The following is a 15,605-nucleotide window of genomic DNA, read 5'->3' as shown; positions in this document are numbered from 1 at the left end:
GGACTTGGATCTTTACCCCTCAGGTACTTTGGTATTTACCCCACCTCAGCCCCACAGCACTTATATACATATGCTTATTCTCTCCCACTTTCCCTACTATAATTTATTTTAATGTTTGTCTCCTACAGTAGAGTGTTAACTCCTTGACATCAGGGATTGTGTCTACCACCTCTATTATATTGTATTCTCCCAAGTGCTAGTACAATACTGTGCACAATAAGCACTCAATAAATACCATAGTTTTTTGGAGATAGTGAAATACTCCGAGTAGACTGTTGGAGGAAATTTGTATTTCTTAACTATAATCTCTAGGTGGGTGGCAGTCTGTCTAGCAACTGCCTGAAACAGCACTTCATTCTCCTCCAGAGAACAGTTCTTGGTGTTTACTTTTACAGATTCAGAGCGTGTAATGAGGCAGATTATTGTTCAGGAACAGTGTAGAAGTGTGCTTCATTCTGCTGCACAATTGAGACCACCTGTTTGTTTTCAGATGAAAACAATTGTCAGTGCATGAAAGGTCATGGAATCACTTATTTTGACCCTGCAATACTATCTCTACTCCCTAACCTTATTATGCCTTCTTTATCTAGTGAGTAGAGCATAGCCCTGGAAGTCAGCAGGACCTGGTTTTAATCCCAACTCTGCTACTTGTCCTCAGTGTGACCTCGGGCAAGTCACATAACTTCTCTGAGCTTCAGTTACCTCATCTGTAAAATGGGGATTAAGACTGTGAGCCCCCTGTGGGACAGGGACTGTGTCCATCCTGATTAACTTGTTTCTATCCCAGTGCTTAGTACAGTACCTGGCACAAAGTAAATGCTTAACATACCATAATAAAAAGTAAATGCCATAATATAATTTATTGAGTCTCACCTGCCTTCCGTCAACATGCCCAGACTCTCATTCATTCATTCATTCATTCAGTCGTATTTATTGAGTGCTTACTGTGTGCAGAGCACTGTACTAAGTGCTTGGGAAGTACAAGTTGGTAACATATAGAGACGGTCCCCACCCAATAATTTCTTCTTTCTAGGTTTCTCTTTCTAATTCTTTCTAATGTCATACTACTGATTGTGTGATATCAGGATGTCTAAGATGGGAAATAGTGTGGCCTAGCGGAAAGAGCACAGGCCTGGGAGTTAGAGGACCTGGCCTCTAATTCTGACCGTGCCATTTCCCAGCTATGTGACCTTGTACAAGTCACTTAACTTCTTTGTGCTTCAGTTCTCTCATCTTTAAAATAGGGATTAAATACCTGTTCTCCCTTCCACTTAGGCTGTGAACCTCATAATAATAAGAATAGTTGACAGAGATTTCATCTAGGAAAAAAGTGATCATTGAATCAGGAACTTGGAGTGAAGAACATGTTAATTCCTAAAAGCAGTCCCCATCGGCTGTGCACCTGACTTAGTATCTGTCCATTAATTTTATGAGGTCTTGAGGAAGTTAAACATAAGCCAGGTCTGTCCTTCAAAGCACAGCTCAGGAATGTCCCAGCTTGACAGCTTGTAATTTGGTGCATGTTCCTATTTCAGTGTCCTAATTAATGATGTCGTATATAAAGTGTCCAATGGTGCCTGCCTTTACTAGAATCAATAAGTGGTATTTACTGAGCACTTACTATGTTCAAAGCTCTGCACTAAGCTCTTGGGAGAGTACAACATGGCAGAATTAGCTGACAGGTTCCCTACCCATAATGAGGTTACAATCTAGAAGCATATTAAATTCTTGAGAGTAGGTTTCTGGGACAATTTGGGCTGCTGTCCCAGAACTCTAGACTCTGAGGAGCCCTTTCATAATTCTAGGAAACTCCAAGGACCTAGGTTCTTTAGTGTTGGAACTGGACCATTTTCCCCAGTTGCACAGGCAAATAAAACCTCTGGATTGAAGACCTGTGCATTAATGTAGCTTGCATTACACGAGCTCTAAGCCCTGCCAGAGACTGCAATATCACTTTCATTTGGGACTTCAATTAAGATTTTGAAGTTTAAACCTTTCCACTTCGTTATTCGTATCCCTTCTGACTTTCAAGATTAGTTGGCTTGGTGCCCCAGGGGGAGGAGCGTGGAGTTTGAATTTTCTTCCAGGGACCACAGTTGATGGCTTTGCCTCTGTTAACTATCAGTGAATTTCTTCACTGTGCGATCAATCTAGTGAGTGTGTGTGTGTGTGTGTGTGTGTGTGTGTGTGTGTATCTGAAAAACAAAATGCTATTTTTTTCAAGTTAATCTTTCTTCCCACCCAACAAAAAGAGGTACCATGCCTAAAATCCTGCTCATCTTACACCTCAGTTCCTACTGATGAAGGGAACTATATTCAAGGAAGCAAAGTTAAGGATAGACTAGAAAAATTATTGCCAGATCATGTATATCTTTTTTTGAAACTAATTTGCTGTTAATATGGCCATCCTTGAACACTAAGCTTGACCTGTGCAGTAGGTGACTGCATGTTTAAAAATCTGTGACCAATTTTTCTAATTTTGGTATTCTTTCTTGAGTTCCTTTGCCATGAAATCTCGGTATGTATATGAGGAACAGATGGAATAACTAAAGAGTAATGATAACCAGAATTTCTTTTAACTCAGTGCCAAAGTATGGCTTTTAGCTATGAAAAAGCCTCATAGTTTTAGTTTTAAATATCATTTGAACTATTTTAAGGACTTGAATTTTGGGGTTTCCCTGGAATGTATATTTGAAGAGAGAAAAAGCCTTCAAATTGGAACACAGAAATGTTCTAGAATGGTGGTGGGCACTTGGGATCTGTTTTTATTAAATATGTAATCGTAGGGTCCATGGATGTTGCTGATTATTCAGATATATACTACCTTTAATCACATGAGTCTTTGGTTTAAAAGTATCACGAGCCATCCCCTAGGTTTGTTTGACAAGGAGTCTGCTTACATTTTTGTTCTTTGTAGTACTCAAATGTTCAAGGTTTCAGGCCATATTTCAATATTTCAGTTGCTGAGTTGGATGACTCTGAAATGGCCCTGGGGAAAAATCTGTTTTTAAACTAAGGAAAATGTACCCTCAAATCCTTACAAGTGCACATGGCAAAAAAAACCCCGCAAAAACTACACAGATGCAGAAATGAGTTAACAGATACAATCTGTTGTCTTGATTTAAAGAATATTTAATTGCATTTACTTTTTTAAAAGAGTGCCCGAGTGTCTTTTCAGGAGAGCTTAAAAGTGACCCCAAACCTCATGGTAGCTGTCCAGTATTGTCTGTGAGTTTACAACAAAATTAAGTCATGGACCATTAAGGATGAGAGCATCTATTCTACTTGTCCCGGAGATTCTTAAACTTCATTTGGAAGTCAAATTCCTGTTCATAAATATTCTGTTCAGGCATATCCAAGGTTAGCTTTATTCTTCATACAGTCATTGTGTTTCATTGGATTCTTATGCCCGGCCTTTTAATGAAGACCGTGAAAAATCAGAATTGGGTCTGGTGTGTTGTAGAAGTGCTTGGATATCATCTTGAGAAATATCCTTCGTTCATATGTTCCTTATTGTGCTGGTGGCTACTGATAACTTCGAGTTGAAGTTGCATTTAAGTTATGATTCCATTATATGCAGCCAGATCTGGTAGAGTTTAAGGTTTTAAATTGTGCAGTTGTCTTGTTCTGTCCTAAGCCACTGTGAGAACTTTGACTGACTTGGAAAAGACACTTTTTCTTCCTATGATAATGGTAGTAATGCCTTTTGGGATGGAAGGTATTTTAGAGAATTGTGAAATGGTGAAACTGGGAATGTAATGTTTTTCTTGTTTTCAAGCAACAAGTAATTGAAATTCAGTCAATACTGTTGGTAATATGTCACATTTCTACAAATTGCAAAACAGAAACAAAACTCCAAACCACTCTTGATTTTTAAGAACAGGAGTAGGAAATTTTTCCCAAGTTATTTTCCCAAGTGACAAATACAACTTTTTTTTTTTAATGATTTTTGTTTAGCACTTACTATGTGCCAGGTTCTGTACTAAGCTGTGGAAATAACTATCATTTTTATCTTGCACTGCTCTTGACAATTATCACTGCCTCATTGTCAACATGAGGGAGAGATGGGTAATAATGAAAGCACTCTGTAGAATTGCCCTACCCTATCGTACCCAACAACACATTTTGTAGAAGTTTGAGCCAGTGAAAGCTGCACACTATGTTATAGAATTCCAACCAGAGGAGAGTTGTTTAGTAAATTATAATGTATTTTTTGCAAACATTAGTCTGTTATTCATTCAGTTCAATCATATTTCTTGAGCGCTTATTGTATGCAGAGCACTAAGTGCCTGATGACAGCTCATCATTTAATAATGACATTCATAACTTGATAAATATAGGAGTTTCTACAAGATATCTCTTGCAGGACTTGGGGGGGTGGGGGGGCGACGTTTCAGATTTCATGGATCCAGAACCTATCTGAGATATTTTACTACCTTTGCTTTCCCTTAGGGAGGACTGCATTAAGTCAATTTTTCTCAAATATATCCAGCAAAAACAACTGTGCTGCTTCCCCCTGTGTCCATCATAGCCATACTGTTCTTACTTACATTTAGCCTCCGTCTGTCAAAAGTTATTTCGTTTTGTCCGATCCTTGGTGGAGATGAAGATCAGTGAATCAGCGGCCTCCACAACTACCCATAGAACTGTCCCAAACTCAGGAAATGAATTACTGGCCAACTGCATCGTGTGTTTTGTCTGTATTTTTGTATTTTGTCTTTTTAGGTTTTCCACACTTAGGTTTTCCAGAGAGATTTACTGGAGACTAGAAGGTGTGAAAATCAAAACAAAAGTATTTTGTGACAGAGTCATTACGATTCATTGGCTTTTCCTCTAGGCTACTCTGGATACCGAAGTTTTCATTCTGGGAGGTCTGGTTATCAATGGGAAACACCAAGAAACTATGATGCTTACACTGGGGGACTTAGTGAAAGAGAACAACTTGACAGGGCCCTGAGAGCCAGTCTGTCTGACCGAGGTAAGATTCTTGGAATTGTATTCTTTGACAAGTGTTCTTTGCTTTGTGAGGTGATGTCTGCAAATTTCTAGTCGGTAATGAACAAACTTCCAGTAGTTTATTCTGAGCAGAATGTGATTACAGGGAATGTGATGTGGTGCCATATTCCCTCTAGCCTGATCTAATAAGGTGGCAGACTCTGTATGTATTGTTACAGTTGTTCTTTTTATACGCCTGCTGCACTCAATTACTTTTACAACACTGAAGTCAAGAAACTCTTGAAAGTATTCTTAAAAGCATGAAACCAGCTCAGACTGTGATACACATCAGCAAGGCATAACATAAAAGCATATTCTGACACTTTCCTTTAGCTTTTAAGGATATTGTCTTCATTAAAATGAAATATTCATTTCCTTATGGACTTCATTAGCATTAGTTTGAGAATAACAAATTTGCTGTTTTTCTCAGTCATGTTGCCCAGTTTACTAACTTATAAGGAAGTGTGGTGAGCCAAGAACAAATACTCTGAGGGAGGGGACAAGTTTGGGGCTAGCAATCTAAATCATTGAGTTGGATCCAGATTTGGACGTATGTGTTGACTTCTGAGGCTTCATCTTCCAGGATTCTGAAAAGTCCACCCACATGGTTTTGTTTAATTTTTTTCCTTGATGTAGAGTGGCATGTGAAAGGAAGACAATGGATTAGAACAAAGGGAAAGTGCAATGTTTGTGATTTCAACAATACAAGGACTCTCCCCATATAACACTGAATGAATGCAGAAGCACGGTGTATGCGAATAGTCACATATTTGTAGCTTCATAATAAAGTTCTGTTTTACATATCCTCCATATTGGCCCTGGCAATTGAGGCAGGTACAATTGCCGAAGATGTCCAAATAGATGAATTTGTGGCCTAAGGCTATTTGTTCCTTGTACCTCTTAGAAGGCAAAAATGAGGAAGAGATACGTAGTTGATAGAATCCTATTAAGAGTGCAACAATCTGGTACCATGTTGGGAATTTCAACTGTAAGTAGGGATCTTGCATTATTTTCTTTCAGAAATGCCAATCTTCGTCCTGGTTAAACGGATATAATTTCTCATGGTTTTTTATTCTGTTTTCTCTTGATGTTCTCCCATGTCAGTTATTCTTGACTAGCCTAGTACATTGGTGTTGCTTCTGTTTATTGAGTCATTTCTTCAGTGCATGTGTTTTGGTCTTTTCCCTCTGTCTCAGCCTAAAGTCTTAAATTTCTGATTGTAAGACCAGTTCTGTATAAATATCAATGTGAGCTTTCCTGTATGCATTTGGGTGAATGGATGACCATTGTATGAATGTGTGTGGGTGGGTGGCTGGCTATATATGTATGAGTGTGAGGGGAAAGATAAGGGATTTTTCTCCTTTAATGCGGGGGTCGCATTCTTGCAAAACCCCAAATTAAGGAAAACACATGTCCTACCATCCTTGTACATACATAACCATTTCCTCTGTCATTTCACCATGCTGAATGCAAACAGGCAAATGAACAGAACTTCCCACTCCCCTAGCAATGTTCTAGCATAACATGTAGTGAGTAACCAATTAATTGTTGATATTTATTGAGCCCTTATTGTGTTCAGAGCTTTGTACTTAATCACTTGGAAGATGTACAGTAGGTAGGAAGGTGGACATGATGCATGCCTTCAAGGAGTGTACAGTGTCATTGTTTATTGTTGTAGTGCTCTGCATATGGTAAGCACTCAATAAATACAATTGAATGAATGAATTTACTGGAAGAGACAGACTTTAAATTAAAGGTTGGGGAAGCAACAATATAAAGTCATATACATAAGTGCTAAGGGGGTGGGGTGGGATTAGTACCAAAATGCTTAGGGAATAATAATGATAATATGGCTTACAATGTGCCAAGCACTGTTCTAAAGTCTCGGGTAGATACAAGGTAATCAAGTTGACCCACATGGGGCTTATAGTCTTAATCCCCATTTTACAGATGAGGTAACTGAGGCACAGAGAAGTTAAGTGGCTTGCCCAAGGTCACACAACAGATAAGTGGTAAAGCCAGGATTAGAACCCACGTCCTCTGACTCCCAAGCCTGGGCTCTTTCCAGTAAGCCATTCTGCTTCTCTAGCCATGCTGCTTCCAGATTTGCGGGAAGGGAAAATAGAGTGGGGAGATGAGAGATTTAGTTAGGGAAGACTTCATGGAAACAGTGTGATTTTGAAAGGGCTTTGAAGATAGGGAGAGTGATAATCTGTTGTATATGTAGAGGGAGGGGGATTCAGGACAGGAGGGAGGGTGTGAACAGGAAGTCAATTATGAGATAGAGGAGATCAAGGGAAAGTGAGTAGATTGGTGATAGAGGACTGCGTTGCAGTGGGAGAGGAGTTTGGATTGGTAAAGGGTAGGTTGGAAGCTGAACACATGATATGGCAGAACTGAGTACATATGTTGGAGGGTCTATGGGTGTGAAGTGATTGAATGTGTTGGGAATGTGCATGTATGTGTGGGTGTGTGTTTGTGGCGTGATGGTTGTCTGCTGTGACCTTGGTCAAGTTATTTCACTTCTCTGTGCCTCAGTTACCTCATCTGTAAAATGGGGATTGAGACTGTGAGCCCCAGATGGGACAGAGACTGTGTCCAACTCGATTTACTTGTATCCACCCCAGCGCTTAGTACTGTGCCTGCACATAGTAAGTGCTTAACAAATAACGTCATTATTATTATTATTTTAAATAACAGTAAGTTAAGGAGGGTCAATGTAGGGAAGGATATGTGTGGAAGGAGGGGGTGAATGAGGTTTTGCACTCCCAAAATACCAAACTACTCTTATGACTTAAACCACCACCCCAGCCTCTCTCCAACATAACTTTTCTCTTGCCTCTTGATTCCTCAAAAACCTCCAGTATTCGCCCATTCCTCTCCACTCGTCTGTAAATCACTCAATTTCTCTGTGCCTCAAATACCTCATCTGTAAAATGGGAGATAGACCGAGCCCCATGTTGGTCAGGGACTGTGTCCAACCCGATTATCTTGTATCAATCAATCAATCAATCAATCAATCAATCGTATTTATTGAGCGCTTACTATGTGCAGAGCACTGTACTAAGCGCTTGGGAAGTACAAATTGGCATCACATAGAGACAGTCCCTACCCAACAGTGGGCTCACAGTCTAAAAGGGGGAGACAGAGAACAGAACCAAACATACCAACAAAATAAAATAAGTAGGATAGAAATGTACAAGTAAAATAAATAAATAAATAAATAAATAGAGTAATAAATATGTACAACCATATATACATATATACAGGTGCTGTGGGGAAGGGAAGGAGGTAAGACGGGGGGATGGAGAGGGGGACGAGGGGAGAGGAAAGAAGGGGCTCAGTCTGGGAAGGCCTCCTGGAGGAGGTGAGCTCTCAGCAGGGCCTTGAAGGGAGGAAGAGAGCTAGCTTGGCGGATGGGCAGAGGGAGGGCATTCCAGGCCCGGGGGATGACGTGGGCCGGGGGTCGATGGCGGGACAGGCGAGAGCGAGGTGCAGTGAGGAGATTAGTGGTGGAGGAGCGGAGGGTGCGGGCTGGGCAGTAGAAGGAGAGAAGGGAGGTGAGGTAGGAGGGGGCGAGGTGATGGAGAGCCTTGAAGCCCAGGGTGAGGAGTTTCTGCTTGATGCGCAGATTGATCGGTAGCCATTGGAGGTTTTTGAGGAGGGGAGTAATATGTCCAGAGCGTTTCTGGACAAAGATAATCCGGGCAGCAGCATGAAGTATGGATTGAAGTGGAGAGAGACACGAGGATGGGAGATCAGAGAGAAGGCTAGTGCAGTAGTCCAGACGGGATAGGATGAGAGCTTGAATGAGCAGGGTAGCAGTTTGGATGGAGAGGAAAGGGCGGATCTTGGCAATGTTGCGGAGCTGAGACCGGCAGGTTTTGGTGACGGCTTGGATGTGAGGGGTGAATGAGAGAGCGGAGTCGAGGATGACACCGAGGTTGCGGGCTTGTGAGACGGGAAGGATGGTAGTGCCGTCAACAGAGATGGGAAAGTTAGGGAGAGGACAAGGTTTGGGAGGGAAGACAAGGAGCTCAGTCTTCGACATGTTGAGCTTTAGGTGGCGGGCGGACATCCAGATGGAGATGTCCTGAAGGCAGGAGGAGATGCGAGCCTGGAGGGAGGGGGAGAGAGCAGGGGCAGAGATGTAGATCTGGGTGTCATCAGCGTAGAGATGATAGTTGAAGCCGTGGGAGCGAATGAGGTCACCAAGGGAGTGAGTGTAGATTGAGAACAGAAGGGGACCAAGCACTGAACCTTGGGGAACCCCCACAGTAAGAGGATGGGAGGGGGAGGAGGAGCCTGCAAAAGAGACTGAGAAAGAACGACCGGAGAGATAAGAGGAGAACCAGGAGAGGACGGAGTCAGTGAAGCCAAGGTCAGATAACGTGTTGAGGAGAAGGGGGTGGTCCACAGTGTCAAAGGCAGCTGAGAGGTCGAGGAGGATTAGGACAGAGTATGAGCCGTTGGATTTGGCAAGCAGGAGGTCATTGGTGACCTTTGAGAGCGCAGTTTCCGTGGAATGAAGGGGACGGAAGCCAGACTGGAGGGGGTCGAGGAGAGAGTTGTTGTTGAGGAATTCTAGGCAGCGCGTGTAGACAACTCGTTCTAGGAGTTTGGAAAGGAATGGTAGGAGGGATATGGGACGATAACTAGAAGGTGAGGTGGGGTCAAGAGAGGGTTTTTTTTAGGATGGGAGAGACATGGGCATGTTTGAAGGCAGAGGGGAAGGAACCAGTGGAGAGTGAGCGGTTGAAGATGGAAGTTAAGGAGGGGAGAAGGGATGGAGCGAGAGATTTCATAAGATGAGAGGGAATGGGGTCAGAAGCACAGGTGGCCGGAGTAGCACTTGAGAGGAGGGAGGAGAGTTCCTCTGAGGATACCGCTGGGAAGGATGGGAGAGTAGCAGAGAGTGTTGAGAGCCGGGGGGTTGGAGAAAGGGGGGAAGAGACTTTGGGGAGGTCGGACCTGATGGATTTAATTTTGTTAATGAAGTAGGAGGCCAGATCGTTGGGGGTGAGGGAAGGAGGAGGGGGAGGAACCGGGGGCCTGAGAAGGGAGTTGAATGTACGGAAGAGCTGGCGGGGGTGATGGGCATGGGTGTCAATAAGGGAGGAGAAATAGTTTCTACCCCAGCACTTAGTTCAGTGCCTGGTACATAGTAGGCGCTTAACAAATGCTACGGAATTAGACTGTGAGCCCAATGTTGGGTAGGGACCGTCTCAATATGGTGCCAACTTGTACTTCCCAAGCGCTTAGTACAGTGCTCTGCACACAGTAAGCGCTCAATAAATGCGATTGATGATGATGATGATGAAATCAAGAAGAAATTCCTAGCTACTGGCTTTAAGGCACTCAGTCACCTCTCCTCTGACTTACTTTGCTCCCTCCATTCACCACTCCCTCAGCCCCACAGCCATGAGGTACATATCGGTAATTTATTAACTTGTATTAATGTCTATCTCCCCTCTAAGGCTGTAAGCTTATTGCGGACAGGGATCGTGTCTGCCAACCCTGTTGCGTTGTACTCTCCCAAGCACAGTGCAGTGCTCGGCACACAGTAAGCACTCAATAAATGCGGTTGATTAGATATTTTTCTCATTCTTCTCCCGCTGCACCCCAGTTCACATGGTTTACTTCTCTCAAGCTGACCTCCCCTCTCTCACTTTTCTCACCACCTGCCTCTTGCTAGGACCTTTCCTTCTGTCTGGAACTCCCTCTTCCTTCATTTCTCTCTCCATCTTCAAGGCCCTTGGAAATCTCATCTCCTCCAGGAGACCTTCCATGATTAATCTCCTATCATCACACCCTGTTTCTCCCCCTTCTGCTCCTTCAGCATTTACGCACCTCCTAAACTCTTGGACACTCTTTTCCCTTTTAGAAAAATTACAAATTTTTCCATTTCCAAAAATGGGAATTTTTTTTTCTTTTAGGAAAAACTCAATTTATCACAACACAGTCCTAAGTGCTTAGGAGACTACCATAGGATTAGTAGGCATGATTCATGCTCTACAATCTAGCAGGAAAGACATTCAAATAAATAGATTGAAGGAGAAAGAAAAGGGGCCATGTACAAAGTAATAGGGTATTAATATATACAAAGGTAGATAAGCAGTATGGCTTAGTGCAAAGAGCATGGGCCTAGGAGTTAGAGGACCTGGGTTCCAATCCCAGCTCTGCCACCTGCCTGCTGTGTGACTTTGGATACGTCACTTCACTTCTCTGGGCCTCAGTTTCCTCATCTGTAGAATGGGGATTAAGAGTGTGAGCCCCCTGTGGGACAGGGACTGTGTCCAACCTGATTATCTTATATCTACCACAGCACTTATTACAGTGCCTGGCATATAGTGAGCACTTAACAAGTACCATTATTATTATTGGCAATTATTACTATTATAGGGTGTGAGAATCTGTGTTTAAGTGGATCAGAAATGCGGAGCCGGTAGTAGTACGGATTGATTGTAAGCTTTCTTTCTACTAAGCTCTGTGAAAGCAAGGATCGTGTCTAGCAACTTTATTGCATTCTACTCTCCCAAGTGCTTAGTATAATGCTTTGGACCCAGTAAGGGCTCAATGGAAGTACCATTGATTGGTAAATATAAACAAGAGAGAGTATAAAGGCTAAAGACATATATGATAATCCTCCCACTTCTTTCTGGGCCCCAGGAACAAGTACTTACCTTCTGGGGTCTTGAAAGGGAGGAAAAACCTACTTACCCACATGCAGTGGTCTTTCCTCAATGCCAACCTGTAGCAACAGATTGTCTCCATGCATTCAGGGTTTCTGGAAGCACCTGTCCCCTCTTACCACAATCTCAAAGAGTACCACACACTGCGATGTGAGCTGAGGCCTATTGCTGCTACATGGTTCCCCTCTACTAAGACATAGCATTGAAGACCTTCTCCCCCCATTCTGGGGAAATGCATATTCGATTTCCACATGCTCATTCGCTTCTCAGCAGGAGGGTGGAGAGAAGGAGGGAAGTAATTGGAGCCGAAAACAGCAATGCCTTGGACTATGTAACACTTTTTTGCCAAGCAATTCAGAGTGCTTTTGTATCTGTTGTCTCCGTTTTCCCTCACAGCATCCTTTGGGATAGGTAGAAGATATGGAAAGCTTTGGGGCTGTTAAAGAATACTGTTCAAGAGTAGGTGAATGAGAGAAATACCTTGAGATTGATAGTTCTTTGATTCAAATGGAATTCTAGAAATGAGGTTACTGGTATATTTTCAAAGAACACTGAAAATAAACTGAATCATGAATTTTCCCTGCTGTGTGGAGAAAAACAGGAAACTTCATCCTTTTCTAGATTTACTTTAATTTAAATATACCAACAGTGGAGCTATGCCTAATCTTTCCAGTGCACTTAATTGCGAAGTCTGAAAAGTCTCTCCACTCGAGTTCCCCCGAAAGGCTCACAACTCCTGTGATGTTAGGGACAGATCAACTGACCTTTTGGTGAAATCTTTGCTCTGATCCACTGAGCATGATTAGAAAATACTGGATCATATCCCTTTACTGGTAATGCACCTGCTACACTCCACTTCAAAAGGCATTCCTTCTTGGGGTGAGAAAATAGAATACCAATGGAATTTAAATCCCAGAGAAGCTTGTATTATTTTCCAGGTTCTTTAAGATGGTTTCAGTTAACCCTTTCCCAAGACCTCAGAGGTGAATAAAAAAGGTACCTGTCTAGTAGTATAAGGAGACTGCACTGGGATGGTGATGTTGTAACCAAACACGGCATTTCTAAGAAGTCACAACTGAATTGTAATAGTGTACCTTGTTTTAGAACCTGGGCCATTAGTCATCTCTGAACACCCCAGATGATTAGAGGTGTTTTGGGCCCCTTATCTTGTCAAGTCCAACCTCCTTGATGCCCCAGCATTCAATCAATCAGTCAATTGGTGGTATTTATTGAACACCTACTGTGTGCCGAGCACCGTACTAAATGCTTAAAAGAGTATATACAGCAGAGTTGGCAGACATTGTCATTCAACTGTATTGTGTGCAAAGCACTGGACTACTTCCCACTTTGTTCTTCCCAAGCGCTTAGTACAGTGCTCTGCACACAGTAAGCACTCAATAAATATGATTGAATGAGTAAGCAGTTAGGAGAGTATGATATAACAATAAACGGACACATTCCCTGTCCACAAAAGCGTACAGTCTAGATGGTGAGATGGACATTAATACATATAAATAAATGAATAAATACATTACAAATACATACTTAAGTACTCTGGAGCTGAGGGGCAGGGAGACATGTTCCCTGTTTACCAGAAGCTTACAGTCTCTACCCTCTCCCTCTTTTCTTGCTCCTGTTGCAATTGAAAGTTGGGGCACGAGGCCATAGATGGATCTCTGAGCCGGCTGCAGGTAGCTATGTCTTCATTGGCTTCCTCCAATTGCCAGTCCCTCCTTTTGAGTCTGGTAGATGGAAGAGTTGGAGGAATAGGCGGTGGGGGGGGGACATTCAACCTCTGATTTCCAGAATGCCCAAGAGGTATTCCTTGCAATCTGGGTGTGTGGACTAGGTTAATTGAGCTCTAGTTTAGTCACCTAGAATCAAAACACTCAAGTTCATGACTATCTTTAGGCATAGTTAAATGTTTGAGCAGGCCTATATATATATAGTAGAATATCACCATAACAGTAAATACAACAATGGTCTCCGTTTACACTTCTCCTTTATTCAGTCAATCAGTGTTATTTACCGAGTGCTTCCTGTGTGCAGAGCTCTGTACTAAACACTTGGGAAAGCACAATTCAGTAGAGTTGATAGGATCCCTGCCCACAAGGAGTTTACAGTCTATTGGAAGAGCTTCCTTTTGTAATTCAAAGCAAAGAACCACAGTGGATACTTTCAACACAAGAATGTGTTACTCTCTTACTTTTTTAGCAGTAGTTTTGCTTGATCCCTTCCAGGTTGAAGGTGGTGCTTTTTTGAGGCAGGTTGTCATTGCAAGTACCATATCTGATTCTTTGTATTAATTCGTTCATTCAGTCATATTTATTAAGTGCTTACTGTGTGCAGAGCACTGTCCTAAGCACACTAACACACATTGTGTACTAACACACTGCAACAGTAAACAGTGGCAATCCCTGCCCATAATGAGCTCACAGTCTAGACGGGGGGAGACAGGCATCAATACAAACAGACATCAGTATAAATAAATAAAATGACAAATATAAACATAAGTGCTGTAAGGCTGTTAGTTGAGGGGGAGAGTAAAGGGAGCAAGTCAGGGTGATGCAGAAGGGAGTGGGAGATGAGGAAAAGTGGGGCTTAGCCTGGCTTAGTGGGGCTTTGTATGACAACATTCATTAATATGTCAATAATAATGATAATAAATAATAATGGCATTTGTTAAGAACTTACTATATGCCAAGCACTGTTCTAAGCACTGGGGGGATGCAAGGTAATCAGGTTGTCCCACATGGGGCTCACCGTCTTAATCCCAATTTTCCAGATGAGGGAACTGAGGCACAGAGAAGTTAAGTGACTTGCCCAAAGTCACACAGCTGACAAGAGGCAGAGCTGGGATTAGAACCTATGACTCCCAAGCCCGTGCTGTTTCCTCTGAGCCACACTGCTTCGTCAATCATTTCTTGTAAGGGATAGTGAAGATTGTGGGTTACAAATAGATGGAGTATTTATTATTATAAATAACCTTGTCCATTCTGACAGCCATTTCAACTTCATAAGCAAATATCTAAGAGTCCACTGAAGCCAACCTAGTAGGGACTTGAGAAAAACATTGGAAAAGTTCCATCATGCTGTGAATCAAAAGGCAGATGCCATCTCTAGTAGCATTAGATCATTGCTTCCTTCCTTCCTCCGATGAGTCATGCACACTTTTATATGGCCTGCTACACTGTTCAGCTCAAGATTGGGTAAAAAAAAGTTATGCCTTTGGCAACTTCTGTCTGCTAGTCCAGAACATGTGGTGTTTCAATCTGGAAAACTTTACCCCATTTCTGACATTCTTCTTTTTGGTCTTCTCTGACAGCCGAATGATCACAGAATCAGATTTGGATGAATCCCCAATGAGATCAAATGTTTCTTATTTTACAGTCTCCCTTCTCCCTCCTCAAACTGGCCAACTGAAATTGTTTTTATTCACATAGGTGCTCCTGATGGAAAATACCAGAAAGGTCTTTTCTTGGGACAGTACTGCTCGTTCTTCATGCCAGAGCTGTTTTTATTCTAAAACTGGAAGTCTAAAATGACCACCAACCTAAAGGAGAAAAAAAAAAAAACTTTATAAATTGTCAGATATTTGATGCTTAACTTTTTACCAGATATTTAGATAAAAGTGGTAAACGGTTTCTTCATCTCACCTCATATATTTATGTCTAAGATTTTTTTCCCGTGTGTCCATGCATTTCTTTGAAATGTGAAAATTGTTCAAATTAAATCAGGAAAATTCTCCCAGGGGTAAAGTGGACCATAAAGCATGATCTGGCTACTTTTTCCAGTATGTGTATGTGTGGTGCATGCACAATATAGACGTAATTAGCTCCTACAAGTCAGGATATTCAGTGACTTTTAAACAAAAACAATTTCCTCTTTGGTAAATAAGTAAAAAATAATTTTGGGAGA

General features: G+C 42.1%; 1 protein-coding gene across 1 annotated transcript in view; it reads left to right on the top strand.

Annotated features, from left to right (window-relative positions):
• RHBDD1 (rhomboid domain containing 1) overlaps positions 1–15,605 on the top strand; it is a 144,130-nt gene that overhangs the window by 76,323 nt on the left and 52,202 nt on the right. Inside the window, exon 6 of the mRNA XM_038749192.1 lies at positions 4,838–4,978. Within this exon, the coding sequence (XP_038605120.1) occupies positions 4,838–4,978 (141 nt within the window). The remainder of the gene's footprint in view (positions 1–4,837; positions 4,979–15,605) is intronic.

This window comes from Tachyglossus aculeatus, chromosome 7, assembly GCF_015852505.1.
Source record: "Tachyglossus aculeatus isolate mTacAcu1 chromosome 7, mTacAcu1.pri, whole genome shotgun sequence".
Taxonomy (NCBI): domain Eukaryota; kingdom Metazoa; phylum Chordata; class Mammalia; order Monotremata; family Tachyglossidae; genus Tachyglossus; species Tachyglossus aculeatus.
Note: the sequence above shows the minus strand (reverse complement) of the source record. Positions and strands in the feature narration are given on the sequence as shown.